We start from the raw sequence: 18,556 nt of genomic DNA, 5'->3' as shown, positions 1-18,556 counted from the left end.
TCATTAGTTGTCTCAGTATTTCTATAATTGTGAATATAATTTTATGAATATACCTTTGTATTTATTTCTTGAAGGTATATAATAGATTGTCTACCTGTTGTGTTGTACTGTATAAACAGTATGGTTCTGTTGTGCAAGTGTTTGGAGGAGTTATTGCAGTATTATGTAGACGTTCTATTAAAGTTCTAGAAAATAACAGAGTAAGCAAACAAATATAGTTCTACCCTTCTAAAAGTAGTTTAACTTAGAAGTCTTTGAAAATTGTGCTAATGGATGGATCCTATTATTTTAAAACATAGCTATCTCAACATTTATTACACTGAATCCTAATATATTTAGAACGTATTGGGATAATATTTATTTTTCTATCAAAGAAGAAAATGGTTTGCTAAACATGTATATAAAGAAGATTTCAGAAGAAATATTTAACCTTCATAAGAAAAGAATATTGCTACTACTATTAATCATTTATAAGTTTAAATATGCCCATTTTAGCAATCTATCTGTTTTTCAGAATTGTTGAACCAAGTATTTGCCAGTACTTTGCTTGCTGTTAGTTTATAATACTTAATGGACTTTTTGTTTTTGTTTTAATTGTTTGTTGCTTCATCTTGTATGTATTTTTAAATATTTTATAACTTGTGATTACTGATTGGTCTAATAAGGGTTATTGTTTAAGATTAAAATATTCAGGGACGCCTGGGTGGCTCAGTTGGTTAAGCAGCTGCCTTCGGCTCAGGTCATGATGCCAGCGTCCTGGGATCGAGTCCCACATCGGGCTCCTTGCTTGGCAGGGAGCCTGCTTCTCCCTCTGCCTATGCTCACTCACTCTCTCTCCCTCTCTCTCTCTGACAAATAAATAAATAAAATCTTTAAAAAAAAATTAAAATATTCAATTTATCAATAATTAACTTCAGTACAACTGTGTTTAACATTTGATATAGAAAGTGAGATTTTGGGGAACATATTCTTGAATACATCTCTTCAATTTTAACTATAAGATATATAGTGAACAATGAAGGATTATAATGGATTTTTCTCTTATACTTTATAAATAAATTCTATCTGGACTAACTGAGGCTGATTTACAGGTGTTAGTGTTATATGTATATCATTTACCCTGAGTTCTGGGTAGTATATGTCCTGCTGAAATACTGTTTGAAAATGCCTAGTATAGTGATTGACCCATGTTGAACATTTAATTCTTAGTTGAATCTTCTTCTCTGAGTCCTGCCCTAGGGCTGATTTTTAGTGGGTTTAGGAGGTTGTACTAGAGAGCAGTTGGATATTGATCAGTAGAATAAACAGGCTTGAAAATGATAGGGTATATATTTTAAATAGATAGCACTGGCTTTACTTTTCTATCGATGATTTTTACCTTCAAATACATTGATTTTTATTTGTTATTTTTTAAAAATATTCTTATTCTTCTTCTTTTTATTAAGTAATCTCTGCACCCAACATGGGGCTCGCACTCAAAGAGTTTGAGATCAAGAGTTTGTATGCTTCACTGCCCCTCAAATAAATTGACTTTAGTATCAAACTTTTACTAAATGACATGTATTGGTCACTATACTAGGCATGCTAAAAGAATACAAATGGTATAAAATTAGAGTCCCTACATCCTAGTGTGAAAGATAAAGCATATCTGGATGAAGATTGTAACAATAGTTGCAGCATCCTCAAAAACACATCTTTATTATAAAATGCTATCTAAATTGGAATACTCAAGGGGCACCTGGGTGGCTCAGTGGGTTAAGCCTCTGCCTTCAGCTCAGGTCATGATCTCAGGGTCCTGGGATCGAGCCCCACATCGGGCTCTCTGCTCAGCAGGGAACCTGCTTCCCCCTCTCTCTCTCTGCCTGCCTCTCTGTCTACTTGTGATCTCTTTCTCTGTCAAATAAATAAATAAAATACTTAAAAAAAATAGATAAATTGGAATACTCAGGACACTGGCTGTGGAAGGAACCCTGGAGTTCACAAGACCTCTTATTCACTGTCTGCTATCTATTGTGTGCCTTATAGAAAATCAATCTCTCTAAACCTTATTTTTTATCATTTTAGTGACATCTGACAGTTGCGTAGTCTTCCCGAATAGTTGATCAGTTGGTTTATTTAACAATTATAGTAGATTCTGTACTAGGCACTGGGAATACATTGAAATATAAGATGTAATCTCTGTCCCGGAGTTGCTTATACTAGTGTTGGTACTTTGTGAATAAATGTTTTATATGCTAGACAGGTGTTATAAATGGAAGTATTGCATAAAATGCTTTGGGAACTCAGAACAGAATAACTAATTCTGCCCAAGGCTATGAGAATAGGCTTTTGAAAGATGGTGTCCTTCAGCCAGGCCTTGAAAAACTGGTAGGAATTTGCCTGTTGGACAAAGAAGGGGTGAAGGGCAGTTCAGGAAGAGAGAAGAACAGATATAAAAGATTAGAACTAGGGAAATAGGATGTGTATTTGAAAGAAATGGCTTATGAGGAGGCCAGAATGCAGAATGTGGGAAGAATGGAGTGACTGGAAATGAGGCCATAAAAGTAAAATGGGGTCACATCGTGAACGAGATTGAATGGCAGTTTGGTTTGGTAATTGAGAATATGGACTTTGGAAAAAGACCTTAGTTCAAAACCTGGCTATGCCACTCTGATCAGATCAGATTGGTGGTAAGATTAAGTTCTTAACCTCCTTATGTTTCTTTGTCATTATCTCTATTTTATTATCCCTAAAAGAAGAACTGACTATCCTGATCTTATAAAGTTGTTAAGGATTAAAGCCAGTAGGCTTTTACCACATGGTAAGCACCAACAAATGGTTGTTGTGGTTATTATTATTGTAAGAAGTTTGAATTTTATCCTATGGTCAGTATAGGGCTACTGAAGAGTTTTAAGCAGAAATGTAAACTTGAGAAAGAGAACTGTTAGCATGGATTGGAATAGGGAGATTGAGTAGTGGTAAAGAAGGGGACTAACTTGTTTAGTAGAAGAGTCATCCCACTTGGTAATGAGGCTGTAGGGAATGAAAGGGAGAGGGTGTTAGAGGTAACACCCAGGTGATCACTTGATGGATGGCAGAGCCTCATTTCCTGAGGTAAGAATCTCAGAGCAGGAACACATTTGTGGAGAAGGAAGAGATGAGTTTTGGACCCATTGAGTTTGAGGTACCTGTAGGACACCTATTGGGAAATAATAGATAGGTATGGTTTTGGAATTCAAGAGAAACATCTGGGCTTGAGATCTAGATTTGAGAGTGTAAGCCTGAAGCTGGTGTTTGAAACTGGAGAAATGATGACAGTACACAAAGGGAGATTTGAGAGGGTGAGAAAACTAAACAGAGCCCTGAAGACATGCAATATGAAGGTTGACATTGAGTAAGAGAAGGAATTAGCAAAGGAGCTTGTGGAGGAGTTGTCAGAGAATGGGATGAGAGCAGAAAATGCAATATGATGACATCAAAAGGAAGATGCCAACAGTTTTGAATACTGCTGAGGGATCATGCCAGATAGGGCTTAAAAGATAAAAAAGATTTAGTGACAGATTGGTTACCTTTACTAGAGAAGTTTAGTGAAGCAGAAGCCAGTTTAGGGTTGTCTAGGAATAGGTGGGAGTAAAGAAATGGATATAATGTTGGTAATTCTTTAATGTAGTTTAGCAGTGAAAGGAAGAAGAGAGGTTCAAGACAGTAGCTAGAAAAAGAGTTCTGGTTCAGCAAATGTGCGTGTGTGTGTGTGTGTGTGTGTGTGTGTGTGTTTTTGAGATAGAGGAGATTTAAACCTGTTTAAATCTTGATAAGAGGAACCACTGGAGAGGGGGGAAGGTAATTGATAATATAGTTCCCTTGAAGAGGGTCCAAAGCACAGATAAAAGAACTTAAGAGTGGGGAGGCAGGAGGCAAGGTAAATAGGTGGGTATAGATGTAAATGGGTTTGCCAGTTTGGTGGCAGGAAATCAAGGGAGTTCTCATCTAAGCAGGAGGCAAGTCCTTACACTGAGGGTAGGGTAGTTTGGTAAGCTTGGAGATTTGAGAAGAGGGAGAAAACTTTGAAAGAGTCATAGAGAATGGAAGAGTAAGTTAGTTCACTAGAGAAACTGTAAGATTGCTGCCTGTTTGAGGAGAGAAATAGGGAGAGAATCTCAAGTAGACTCCCTGCTGAGGGTGGAGCCCAGTGCAGGCTCAATCTCACAACCCTGAGATCATGACTTGAGCCAAAATCAAGAGTCACATGCTTAACTGACTGAGCCACCCAGGTGCTCCGGAGAGGAAATCTTTTAACTCAAGTGCCAAAGTCTTCAGTTTACATCCTGGATGTGAGTGGAAAATGATTATCATGTGGGTGAATATAGGCTGGTACACCCGATGACTTTGGACCTCAGCAAGACAGGGGTTTCTGCAAAGGCACAGAGGAGGAACAGCTAACAAATAGTAGTGGGAATCAAGAGGTGTACCAGGTCAACATTCTGATTCTGATTAGGTATGGGAAGACAAGCTGCTGTCTGTTAAGAGGCTGGGGTGGGGGTGGGAGTTCCAGATAGCATGTTGCAAGGGTTTGGAAGAAGAATAGGAGTTAGGAGTAAGCAGCTGAATTACGGGGGGAAAGGAAGCACTAGTTATGAGAGGGATAGTGAAGTACAGGAGGAGCTTACATCTTTGACAGTGACTGGGGAGGTAGGAATGTGAGGTGTTAATGGATGAGATTCAGGCATGGGTCAGGGGGCATTACGGTTTGGTCATGGCTTACAGGAAGGCCAAGCGTGTTGTGTAGTCTTTAGAATGGACGGCAGCATTCATGAAGAGCAGCAGCTCGGCAGCTTAGTCCAATGTTGGGATAGGAGGTTATAGTAGATGATGCCACATGTGGCAGGATGGATGAATAGGGGTGGCCACTGACCTTCCATATCTGCCTTTCTTCCCATTTCCAGGCCTCATGGCATCCTGATTTGGCTGATACTTAGCTCTGTGGGTTTTTGTCATTAATCTGGTACCAACTCACATATATGCTTGTAGCTTGTCGCTGCGGTGCTTAAGTGGGTAGTGATGCTCTCGAATAGAAGAAGAAATGGAAGGGAAGGGACCGGCATCTGAAAACTAGATTGAGATGCTTCATAGGAGGGGAGTGTAGACAAGTACAGACTTGGGAGTCATCTATATATAGGGTTGGAGAAGCTGGAGTATGTAGATTGCAGATGCAGGGCTCGATCTCAGGACCCTGAGATCATGACCAGAGCTAAAACCAAGAGTCAGATGCCCAACCAACTGAACCACCCCGGTGCCCTCTCTCTAGAGTTTTAAAAAGTATTCTCTCTCTGGTTCCATCTGACCTTTCTAGCCCTACTTCTACCAGTCCTGTTTTGCCGCCTCCTCACCGAATCTAAATAGGCTCCCTGGCACCTAGATTATCTACTACAATCTGTTATTCCATTTCCCAACCATACTCTGTACTTTCCTTCCTCTCATAGTTCTCTTTTCCTCTTCTACCTGGTGAAATTCTTCTCATTGTTCAGTATATGTTTATATGGCCCCATTCTCAGGCAGATATAATCATTGCTTCCTATGTTTCCCAAAATATTTTGTGCATAACAGCCTTTACACCGTTTAAAAAGTTACTTTATATGTGTTCCCTATGAGTCTACCTGATAGAATTTACCAATAAGCTAAGTTTTTCCTAAATTTTAATATGCATCAGAATCTCTTAGATATAAAAAAAAATTAGATGCCCCAGAAAGTTTGATTCTGTAGATTTGGAGTTGAGCCTAGGAATCTGCTCCTCTACTTCCCCAATAAGTATGTTAGTTACTTCTGATAGAGGTTGTCCAAGGACCAATTAATGAATGAATTCTTTCAGGGCAAGGGCTGCAATTTACCCACTTTTGTGTTTTCGGAGCCAGTCATGTAGATGGCGCTAAGTAAATGTTTCTAAAATGAATGGTTTAGGGGCGCCTGGGTGGCTCAGTGGGTTGAGGCCTCTGCCTTCGGCTAGGGTCATGATCCCCGGGTCCTGGGATCAAGCCCCGCATCGGGCTCTCTGCTCGGCGGGGAGCCTGCTTCCTCCTCTCTCTCTGCCTGCCTCTCTGCCTACTTGTGATCTCTGTCTGTCAAATAAATAAATAAAATCTTTAAAAAAATAAAAATAAAATGAATGGTTTAGTGAGGAAGGTCTTCTAGCATATAGTGTTTGAGTTGAGATTCAAGTTCTTTAAAAGGTGTAAGAAATAGCATAAGACAACATTTCTCAAGTTGTTTTCAGAACACTACCTTTAGGACATGCCTTGTGGAAAAGAGTTTTGGTGGTCAGATGCTTTTGGGAAATGCGGCCTATTGGATCTGTACCCTCCACGTTCTGAAGGCACGCTAGCATATTCAGGCTTCTGAGAAGTTCTGTGGCAAAGAAAACCTTTTAACCCCAGACATATAGAACTTTTTCACTAAGTGTTTCCCCTACCCTCATTTTTAGATAATACCTTTTCATATCCTGTAGAACTAAATGTTCTGAGGTATTCTCTTTGGGAACTGTTCACATAAGCAAACATAGAGCCAGAAGAATTGATAGTTTATGCAGGTGATCTTAACTTGCCTAGGCTGTTCTAGAAAATAAGAGATAAAGGAACTGGGGAATAGTAAGGGAAAGACATTTTTTCATAGTAGACCAGATTTTTGTCTTTTATAGTTGCTCTGAATTGTCATGTTTAGTTAAAAGTTTTGATGATTTTCAGTAGTGAGAAGTAACTTAAAAGCAGTATAGATGGGTTCTAGAATGGAAGGCTTGGATTCAGATAATGACTATTGAAATGCAAAAGAAGTTAGTAAAGTGCAAGATGGATGAAAGAGTGCAGAATCTGGTAACTAAATCTGGAAAAAGGATTTGGATATTTTAATTCGAAGTTCTAAGTAGCTTGCATACTTTCTGACTATATAATTAGACTACTAAATGGAGAAACACATTGTATCATTGACAGTTGAAAAGATGTGTAGCGGAGAATAGTTCCTGTAAGTTTTCAATATTTGATTTTGTTTATTTTGTTTGTGGTTTGTATTTCTTCTAGTAGGATAAAATTTATTATAGTGGTTTATCGTCTATATAGAAATAAAAGTCATTAAATTGATTATCATAGACAAAATTATGTCGAAAGTTCTTCTGGAAAAATTAGATTCTCCTCTTTAATGAAATGGGAAGCTGTAGGACATGTGGTCAGCTCTGCATGATTCCATTTGAGAGGCTTGTTTATCAGAAATGGTTAGTGCTGTCAAAGCTAGGCACATCTTTATATTATAATGCATTTAATTTAGACTGTGGGGAAATTCTCTGATACTATATATTATGAAGCAGGTACCTTAGGCCTTGAGAGTCATAGAATATTTATACTTAAGGTAAAATAGAAAGTCTGGTTTTTTACTCATTTGTACTGGAAAATAATACTGAAAAATATACTGAAAAATAATTATCAAGGAGACTTTATTATAAGATTAACATTTTTTGTAGTAAGTTAATTCCCATAAAACATCTTACAGTGCTTCCTGCAATAGTAATGTTCATATCCCGTGAGCAGAGTTAGTTTAGAGACTTAGACCTCTACCACTGAACCCATTTCTTGAAAAATAAGGCGGTACAATTGATGACAGAAATGAATATCAGAAAGCTAAGTAAAAGCAGAGAAATCTCTCTAATAGGGCCTTAATACTTCTTCCTTTTTTATTGTTTTTTCAGACAAATGACCATGGAAACAATTGAATCTCAGCAGGATGGAAGTGTAACAGATTCTGTGGCAGAGAGCGAATCTGCTCATATGCAGACCCAGACTGGTCAAAATTCAATCCCTACTTTAGCTCAGGTAAATTTAATGTAGGCAATAGGCAGGCACTGATGAAAGTGAAACTATGTGGAAATAAGTATGTACAGATTCTGTTTTCTTGAAGTTGATCTTAAGTTTCCCCTGATCCCCTGGTTATCAGCCATTCTTACTGATTTGATTTCAAAGAGACAATATGTATTTGAGTTACTTTGCCTCGTAACGGACACTTTGCACTGCTCCCTCCACCACCACTGCTATGCAAAAGGAAAAACAAAAACCTGCCCGCATATGTAACCCTCAAATTACTTGTTTCAGAAGGTTGGTAATTCCAAGTTGGTATAGTCTTAACTTCTCAGCTGGAAATACTACAGAAATCTTAAACATTTGCCTAGTATATATTTGGTTTGAGCTTTACTTTCTTTTTAGTTAGGTCTTTGAATTGGTTTCATTTAGAGACCACCAGTATGAGTTCGTGCCTGATTTTCAGCTCCTAAAACTTATTTCTGAAATATTTATAAAAATATGTAGTAAAAGCAAACACATTCTTTTATTTAGTTTTTTTGTCACGTATTTTTTGAGTACCTACTGGCTCTCAGCGCTATTTAGATACATGGAGAAATGTAGTTTTTGGTCTTAAATATCTCATGGTTTAGTAGGGAAGACAGGTACTCTTGAATGATAGCTCCAACAGTATAAGAAGTGCTATAAAATGTTAGGGACAGAGGAAGGAGCAGCCAGGTGACCAGGAGTACTTTATGGAGGATTTGCTTTTGAGCTAGATATAAAGGATCAATAGGAGTTTACCACGTGGACAAGGATAGGGAAGCATATTCTAGGCCAGGGAAGAGAGTGTGCAGAGGCACAAAGCCAGACTGTCCGGAAACTATGGGTAGAGGGGCTAACTGGAGCCTAACATCTGGGCTGGGAAGTCGAGCTGGTAAATGTAAGCAGAGGTTGTATACATTTGAGAGTGTAGAGTGTCCTGGATTCTAAATATTCTTGAAGCACAGTGTTCCCTGTGTTGAGAACACTAATATTTGTGTGGACTATGTGGGGGTTGGATTGGAAGTCAACCAGCCTGTTGTGGAGACACCTTTTGTGTGGAGTCATGGTAGTGTGGGATACAGTGCAGTCGTGAGATTTTCACAGTATCTTAAAGGGAGGAGAGAGAGGACCCATATGGCCGACTGGAGGTCCAGGGGAAATACCAGGTACTACCTGGGTTGTCTCAAGCCAGACAGGTTCCTGTGAGGTCTCTTCTTTCCCAAGACTGGCCCCAAACACCCAGCCTGCTTTTCTTTCCTCATAAGAGCTCCCTGGGGGTTTTCTCACAAGTATTCTGTGGAGCTGCATCTCCCTGGCAACACCCTTCTTTGTTACCCTAGAATACAGGCATGCAGACCTTTTGCTATTTAAAGGGGTGAGGGGAGCAGCCTTTTTCTTATTAAAAAAAATGTATGTTCATTATAGAAAATTAACAAAATATATATTATTATAAAGAAGAAAATAAAAACTACCCATAATCTTAACATCCAGAGATTTGGGGTATATGTCTTTTAGTCTTAGGGTCTTATGAAAAGAATACAATACACATATCTTTTTCCATAAATTTGCCATCTTCTAGAGTTTTTATCACTATGATTCCTGATCTTTAATTCTGCCCTTCTTTGCTGAAGTGGTAGTTGAAAGCAAATCTTCCTTTTGCCTCCACTCCCCTCCCTTTAGGTCCTGGCTCACTGACCCTCACATAGCCTTCTCTCCCTCCTCTGGGCCTGCACATACATCTCCATTGTTTAAAAATGATAATTTGCAATCCTGAGGACCTTCAGCCTGGGTGACAACCAGCTCTGTTAGTGTCAGTCAGAAGTTACTAAAGAGTTCCAGTAATATGAAGTTTGAAAAATAACCTTTGATTTATGAGTGTTTGGAATTGAATAGGAGTCCAGTGAATAGAAACTAGGTTTTCATAGCTAGGAGAAGAAGTAAGAGGGAGAGGAGGTAGAAATTGGAAGTATAGATTCTTCAAGAAATTTTTCTGTGAAATAATAGAGAAAGATGAGTCTGTGAAACAAAGGGGTGAGGACAGGAGTGTGGCAAAGTGAAGTGTTTTGAGGAAAGTGGAAGGAGAGAGAGAGACATGAGAAGGCTGAATCAGATCTAGGAAAAAAACCTGTGGTTTGCATTTATAATGCTTTCTTCTTTAAAAATCTCAACTATTCAAATGTTGGTATTTATTAAATCTGGAGAGCAAGTTCATGGACTTGCTATGGTATTTATTTTCTATTTATCTTAAGGATCTGATCAAAGGATAAACTATGGTTCTTGTCTTTCACATATTAGGAATGTTGAGAGATTAAGAAGTAATCTGTGTGCTGATTCATTGATTACTTTGGGTAACTAAGAGTTATCCTCTGTGCCATGCACGGATCATGATTTTTTGAAAAATTACGACAAATTCTTAGCAGTCAAAATTTTCTAAACTTAATTAGATTCTAAATGGTTAGGTTCTTGTGATGCTTGAAGCTGTTAATTTGTGAGTATTCATGATGATGTGATATTATGTGATAAAAGCATTAGGAAATCAGATTGAAATCTTTATTAAACCTATAATGTACCTTGGTGGTGGGTATTATGGAGGGCACGTATTGCATGGAGCACTGGGTGTGGTGCATAAACAATGAATTCTGTTACACTGAAAAGAAATTTTTAAAAAACCCTATAATATATGCTAAAAGTGACTCTTCTGAATAATTCCCGATGTCCTTGTATACTTGATACTTGTTTCATTTTTTTCAAAAAGGACAGTTTGGTATAGGTAGGACTTTATAATACTTAATTTCCTTTTTACATGGTAAAATTATCATTAGCTAGTGTGGGCACAAAGGTGTGACGAAAAGATTCAGTCAGTTTCATCCTTCGCATCTGGTCATTTGAAAGTAGTAGTTTTGAGCACCATGGACTTTCTAAAGCTTCCGCCCATCAGGGTTACTCTGAAAATCATCACATTCGAGAAGATCTGACAACTCGAGGCTGCTCTTGGCCCTCAGGCGTCCATGTGCACCAAGTGAGGCTAGAGTTTTAAATTTCCAGTTTTTCTGTTTTATAACTTCCCAGATATAAATGGAATGTTTCCCTTCTACCTGCAGTCAAAAGTAAATAGAAGTCACAGTGGTGATAATGTCAAAGAGCTGAAAGCAGGATTTGCCTTAAATAGATCAGATCCTGAGGGTGGCAGATAGTTGAGGTGAAATCGTGACTTGGCTTTCTTCTTGCCTGAGATATTTTTTATGTTGATTTATTTTTAATTGAAGCTGCTTTCTTGTTTGTTAAATGTATGTATTGCTATGTAAGGCTAGTTTCTATTCCCCTGTGCCCCTGGAAAAACAATTGGTAATAAGTTGGAGAGTTTATTTTAAATAACCAAGCCAGGAGGAAACCCTGTCCAAAAGCCAAAATGGTGGAAAGCAAAATAAACAAACAAACAAATAAATAAATAAATAAATGTATGTATATTATATACAAATATATATGTATGTTATATACAAGTAGTTTTAAATAGCCACATATCCTCTGGAAATAATATAATCCTTAAATGGGTAATTAAACTTTCTTTTCTTTTTATTTATTTTTTTTAAAGATTTTATTTATTTGACAGACAGAGATCACAAGTAGGCAGAGAGGCAGGCAGAGGGAGAAGGAGAAGCAGACTCCCTGTTGAGCAGAGAGCCTGATGAGGGGCTGGATCCCAGGACCCTGGGATCATGACCTGAGCCAAAGGCAGAGGCTTTAACCCACTGAGCCACCCAGGCGCCCTAAACTTTCTTTTATAATGTAAGATTTCAAACATATACAAGGTAGGATAATGCTATGTATATAAATTTATATATACATAAACTTGATAATTACTAAGATTTTGTAGCCTCATCTATCTTCTTTTTTTACTGTTTGTTAAAGTATTTTAAGCAATTCTGCAGATCTCAGACATGTCATTTTACTCCTACTTACTTCTGGGTATGCAACTTGTAAAAGATTATGGACATTTTTTTATGTAACCAAATGTCACTGTCGTACCTAATAAAATGAAGCATTATTCCTTACAATGATATGCACTTCTTGTTCACATTTCCCCATTTATTTCACAAATGTGTAATCTCCTCTGAAAGTAAGGGTGAGGACACCCTGAACTTTTCTTGTTGGAAGTCCCTTGGGAGTTGTTGATGTCTCCAGAAGATCTGGATAGGCAAAGTAATCCTTATGGAGCCGCTGGAAAGGATGTGCTTTAAAACCAGCTTTCCAAAGCTTCATGCCTAGTAGCTGCTGCTGAAGCCTGTGGGCACCTCACCTCTCAAAGCTAAATAACTCTTTTTTATAAATGACCAGTTCTCTAGGTGTCAGCAAAGGTGAAGGAAGCAGAAGCAGGGAGTCCTAGAGCTTGAAGGAAGCTCTGGAGATCATCAGGGTCGGTACAGTGCCTCAAGAGAATTTGTTCTAATATAAACGTTAATCTTCCCACAGACCTGTGTGTTTTTGGAAATGAGATTATAGGGAGCAGAGAAAACCACTTGGGAATGTTGTTCAAGGATTATACTCTGCTAATCTCCTTTTTTATGCCATCTGTTCTAAATGCAAATAGTATGTAAAGGAGTGCCTCAGAATAAAGCCGGCCTTGGCATGCAGTGAGGGATTGAAGTAGGAATGATTTAACAAAGGATACATTTTAATGTATAAGTTGTATGTTTTCAGTTTCAATCTGGTGGGAAATATTGAATGACATTTCTCATTACTTTGGCTAGCTGTGCCAAAAATCCATCTTCTTGGTCCGAAGTAGGACCAGGAAGGATGTGGATGGCTATCAGAAAACAAAACAAAAATGCAACATTTGCTATTGATAATGGTCAGCAGCATCATATTTGTATATTAAAGATGGTCTTCATTGTGTTAGGTTGATCTGGTATATCTACTGCCAGCTAAGTAGATATAATTTAACTTAGTGTTCAATTGAATCTTGTTTTTTATTTCAACATACTAATTCCCTTACTTGAGTGACTTTTGCAGAAAGAGAAAAATGTTCTTAAGATTTTGAGGTAAAAATTTTTCATTTCAGTATTGACTTTCTATTGCTCCTTATTTTTTTGTATTCCTTCCTCTGACTCTTTTTCATTGCTTTAATTTTTTTATATAACGTTTTACTTCACCTAGAATTCTCTCTAAAAATGAGCAAAAGTTGGAAGAAAAAGTAAAACTGATGTTTTTTCAGTAAATGCTAAATCTGTGTTGTATGATGTTCTTTAATCAACTAATTCAAGGAAATATACTGTTTTAAAATGTAACTCATTCTTGAAGGTAATTCAAGGTATGAGGGACATAAAAGTAGTTGGTGAACTGCTAATAGAGATTATTTTGTTCAGTTTGAACAAGAATTTGTTATATATCTGTACTTGTATTTTATAATTTTGTATGTGATAACACATTTCTTTAAAGGTTACTTTTTGGCTTTAGAATGTCCTCTCTTTTCATCTTAGTGATAATACTTTGAATAAAATTTGATATTTCAAAGATAATTTAAACAGATATAAAGGAATCAGCCAAATTTCAGAAAAGGATTTTGTTTTTATACTTAAAATCAGAAAAATACATACAAATTAGTTTTAGTGTTGGAGAGATTGTTAAAGATTTTCTGTCATTTATAATGATTTTTGATGGGGTTTGGATACTTTTTGTTTGATGTTCCAAGTTCTTCATAGAGAGAGGTGATTTGTCACTAGCAATAATGAGAGAACAGCTGAGTATAAACATAGTTATTCTTTTTACCCTTTTCTTTATGATTTCTTTTTTGTAGAAAAGTAGACTAGGAAAAGGTTTATAGGGGAGCTGTAATTTAAGGGGTGTAGAATTTCAGATTTGCAAGATGAAAATGTTCTGAATAATCTGTTTCACAACTGCAAATATACTTACTACTGAACTATATAAACTTAAAGATGGTTAAGATGGTAAATTTTATTCTACAATAATGAAAAAAGAACAACGAAGGGAGTAGACATTGAAGTTTGAAGAAAAAGTGTGAATTTTTGTAGGTTCTACTTTGAATAATATTCAGAGGTTATTCTACTTTGCCTGATTTTAATTTTTAAAGTTACTACAAGCTTGGTAAACCCCAGACTGTTAAAAGAATTCTATTTGTTAAAGGAATTTCAAAACACAGAGGCTTTTGGAAATTTTCACTCTATTGAGTAATTATGATGACATCTTAATAGTGTTTTTCAGAAATGTGAGTTTTCTGAGCCCTGGCAGAGAGAAATCTCTAGTGGTTCTCCAAAAAGACATGGGAGAGAAAAGCCTGCTTATGGTAGTGAATGTATTAGGTAGACACACTATCAGATAAAGATGATGCAAGCAGAAATAGTTCAGGAAAAAAAATTACCTTTAAATAGGTATGTTCTATATAGCAGTAAACTTCTATTTTGGCAGATAATAAATACCTTTATGTATTTGGTATCAGATATGTTAATACACTGTGATAGGTATTGCTAGTGTAAGTTGGTCTCCTTGGGTCCTTAGAACTTTCTAATTTTCCCTTTTTTAAGGGTTTATTTACTGCTTTCTACTTGGTGTAAGGAAAAAGAGTCAATGTATACATACATATACACAGTTTGAATTAAATGTAGTTTGTTTACTTAAAAGTAGTGGTGCAAAGTATTTTTTGTACTATATTTTAACACTAAAGACACAAAATTATTTTTTTTAAAGGTTTATTTATTTTAGAGAGAGAGAAAGAGAGCGTGAGTAGGGGGGCAAAGGGAGAGGGAGAGAGAGAACCCCAAGCAGATTCCCTGCTGAGCACGGAGCCTGACATGGGGCCTGATCCCACCACACTGAAATCACAACTGGAGCCAAAACCAAGAGTCAGCTGGCCAACTGACTGAGCCCCCCAGGTTCCCTCAAAATTATTTTCCTAATGTTCATATATAGTTTTAAGTTAATACTTAATTGCCTGAATTCTTTGATTTTCATAGATTAAGATGAGGAGATGAAGTTTGAAGTGCAAGTACAGTGCTTGGAATGTGCAATAATTGTTTGCTTTTATCATTCTACAAACTTGCCTCAAATGGTTAGAATGGTAGCAGTTAGGCCAGTGGTTGCAATTAGGCTTTAAGAGGAAGTGGCTTATGTTGTTTTAAAAGTATGTTGTATTAGGAATTCATTTGAAAGCAATATAACTCTACTTACTATGCTTAAATAGACCTTCAGAGGGTGTAGAAAAGGAAAGCTACTGGGCACCTGGGTAACTCAGTCAGTTAAGCGCCAAGCAGAGAGCCCCATCCCAGGACCCTAAGACCACGACCTGAGCAGAAGGCAGAGGCTTAACCCACTGAGCCACCCAGGCCCCTGTACCTCTCATCTTTACTGGGAAAAAAAAAGGTTGCAGTACATGCTCAATTAATTAGTCATCGTAAATGCCATGGGGCATTCTGCTCTGCAGGGAACCTGCTTCACCCTCTACCTCCCTCCCTCTGTTATGAATAAATAAAAAAATAAAATCTTAAAAAATTCGTACTTGTTTTATATGCAACATTCTGATATGATGCCATGAACTTACTTTAAATGGCATATTTTATGCTCCTAAATTTTTGTACTTTGGATTTCTTTTATTTATTTATTTTTAAAGATTTTATTTATTTATTTGACAGAGATCACAAGTAGGCAGAGAGGTAGGCAGAGAGAGGAAGGAAAGCAGGCTCCCTGCTGAGCAGAAAGCCGGATGCGGGGCTCCATCCCAGGATGCTGGGATCATGACCTGAGCTGAAGGCAGAGGCTTTAACCCACTGAGCCACCCAGGCGCCCCTGGATTTCTTTTATTTATTTATTTATTTATTTTATTTTAATTAATTTATTTATTTTTTAAATTTAAGATCATTTATTTATTTGACAGACAGAGATCACAAGTAGGCAGAGAGGCAGGCAGAGAGAGAGGAGGAAGCAGGCTCCCTGCTGAGCAGAGAGCCCAACGCGGGGCTCGATCCCAGGACACTGGGATCATGACCTGAGCCAAAGGCAGAGGCTTTAACCCACTGAGCCACCCAGGCGCCCCTCCCCCCCCCCCCGGATTTCTTTTAAAGGGATTTTTAAATATTGTGGGAATTTCTTTACGCCATTTTGCATCTGAAAACCTAAAATATAATCTATTACTAGATTTTACATTTCATATAAAGACCAGGTTTCATTATAATGCTTTTTTTAGGTGCTTAATTCTTAGACTTGCCTGTGTATGAATTCTGACCTTTGGACTGAAACTGAAAAAACTTAAGGATGCAATTTAGTCTAGCCATGTTTTGTCACTGATTCAGATTTTGACTTGTTTTTTTAATGTAAATCCTTGATTCTTTCTTCTTCACCTGAATTTTGGGAAGACTTTGGAAAGTATTTTATTATTATTATTTTTTAATTTTAAAAATTTATTTATTTGACACAGAGAGAGAGATCACAAGTAGGCAGAAAGGCCGGCAGAGAGAGAGTGGGAGTAACAAGCTTCCTGCTGAGCAGAGAGCCAGATGTGGGACTCGATCCCAGGACCCTCAGATCATGACCTGAGCCAAAGGCAGAGGCTTAACCCGCTAAGCCACCCAGGCGCTGGAAAAGTATTTTAACCCTTCCAAATCAGAGGATTAATGCTTGTAAATTGTTTAAGTTCCAAATTCTTGACTAAGTTACTTAAATGCAACAATAATAAGAATAACAAAAGTCGGTATTGAATACTCAGTCTGTGCCAGGCCTTTGACTCTGTCCTCACAACAACTTTGTAGAAAGATACTGCTTTCATTCTGTCTAGCAGTGATGGAAAATAAGGTGTAGAGAGACTGAATGAATAACTTGTCTTAGGTCACACAGCTAGTAAGAGGCAAGGCCAAAATTAGAACTATCTGGCTTTAGATTTAATCAAGCTCTCTACTCTTTATTACTTGTAAAACATAGGGTACTCAGTGTTGAAGTGGACCATATAGAGGACATTACCTTGGAAATTCCATAGCAATTGAATTTAATAATAAAAATAGGTTATATATTGTTATTGTATATGTACACATATATATTATGTATATATGTGTGTGTATATAGACACATAAGCAGTACTATGCAGTACATGTTGTAAATGTACTGTATATTGTTACTCCTTCATTATTCACTGGCAGATTAAGATAGTTCTATATTTAGATCCCAACTCCGTTTCTGATCTGCGATATGTGAAGAGCATTAGAAAATTTAAATTTTATCCATTTTGATATATTAGTAATTGCTTCCATATAATTTCTGGCATCAGTAACCATTCTATGTGTCGAACCATCACTCTGGGGCCAAGAGTATGAGAGTACCCAGAGCTTTAGACTTACATTTTATGAGATGATGAAGAAATCAGTCCCATTGACTTTGGTAAAATCAATTTATTGAGTGTTTTCCTGGCAAGAAGCCAGTTACTTGTTATATCCACCAGATATGGGGCCAGAGTTGTTATTATTTTTTATGTGTGATAAAAAAAATACATACAATCTACAGTCCTAACCAGTTTAAGTGTACAGTTTAGTGGTGTTAGTAATACAGTGTTGTGAAACAGATCTCCAGAACATTTTCATCTTGCACATCTAAAGCTCTATATCCATTAAACAAAAACTTTCTTAATACCCCTGCCTTCAACCCTGGTAACTACCATTCTACCTCTGTTTTTGTGAACTTAACTACTTTTAGATACTTGATATAAGTGGATGCATCAGTATTTGTCTTTTTGTGACTGGCTTATTTCACTTAGCATAAGGTCCTCAAGGTTTATCTGTGTCATAGTCCGTGGTGGGATTTTTTTTCCTTTGTGAGGCTGAATAATATTCCTTTGTATGTATATACCACATTTTATTTACTATTACTATTTTTAAAGAAATTTATTTATTTATTTATTTTAAGATTTATTTATTTGACAGAGAGAGCTCACAAGTAGGCAGAGAGAGAGAGGGGGAAAGCAGGCTCCCTGCTGAGCAGAGAGCCCACTGCGGGACTCGATCCCAGGAGCCTGGGATCATGACCTGAGCCGAAGGCAGAGGCTTAACCCACTGAGCCACCCAGGCGCCCCTATTTTTTTTTTTTTAACTAATTTATATACCCAATGTGAACCTCAAATCCATGACTCCCAAGATCAGGAGTCTTACAATCTTCCACATGAGCCAGCCAGATGCATCTACTATTACAATTCTTAAGGGTTTTTGGTGTTTTTGTTTTTGAATTTTTGTTTTTGCCAGTTCAGTACTTTGCAGGACTTACACAAAGTTATTGATAGAACAAATAAAATAATTCAAGTGAATTAAAGTTTGCTTCATAGACATTCTTATAAAGAGTTTTTTGCTTGGAAATAAAGATTAATATGAAGTTTGGGTAATAAGTGGTTTTAGGCATTCATTTTGTGGTATCTGGCTTTTGACATATACATTTCTTATCAATTATTAGAAATGATCTACATTATTGTTAATTTTATTATTTACTATTTGTTCTTACAAGATGTCTGCTGGGTATATGTTCTTTTGGGCTCCGATCTCACTGAAACTTCATTATGTACACTTATTACTTGCATCTGGCTAGGATTATGGCCAATTTTAGTTTCAGTCTTACTGAAGGCAACTATAGGATTGATATTTAAAAGTCCTGGAGTTAAAAGAATTTTAACTGCTACAAAGATAATATTCATTTTCATAATGCTTTTAAAATATGATAAATGAAACACATATTGGTTA

General features: G+C 37.0%; 1 protein-coding gene across 16 annotated transcripts in view; it reads left to right on the top strand.

Annotated features, from left to right (window-relative positions):
- The window catches only part of CREM (cAMP responsive element modulator), a 70,042-nt gene that overhangs the window by 9,946 nt on the left and 41,540 nt on the right, over window positions 1–18,556 (top strand). For 15 of the 16 annotated variants that reach the window (XM_080810077.1, XM_080810076.1, XM_080810075.1 and 12 more), the window contains one exon: window positions 7,706–7,829. The exons of the other annotated variant lie outside the window; for it this stretch is intronic. In XM_080810077.1, the coding sequence (XP_080666203.1) occupies window positions 7,706–7,829 (124 nt within the window). The remainder of the gene's footprint in view (window positions 1–7,705; window positions 7,830–18,556) is intronic. 16 annotated transcript variants of the gene reach the window in all.

This window comes from Martes martes, assembly GCF_963455335.1.
Source record: "Martes martes genome assembly, chromosome: 8".
NCBI lineage: Eukaryota > Metazoa > Chordata > Mammalia > Carnivora > Mustelidae > Martes > Martes martes.
The sequence above is the reverse complement of the archived record's forward strand: the minus strand, read 5'-3'. Positions and strand labels throughout refer to the sequence as shown.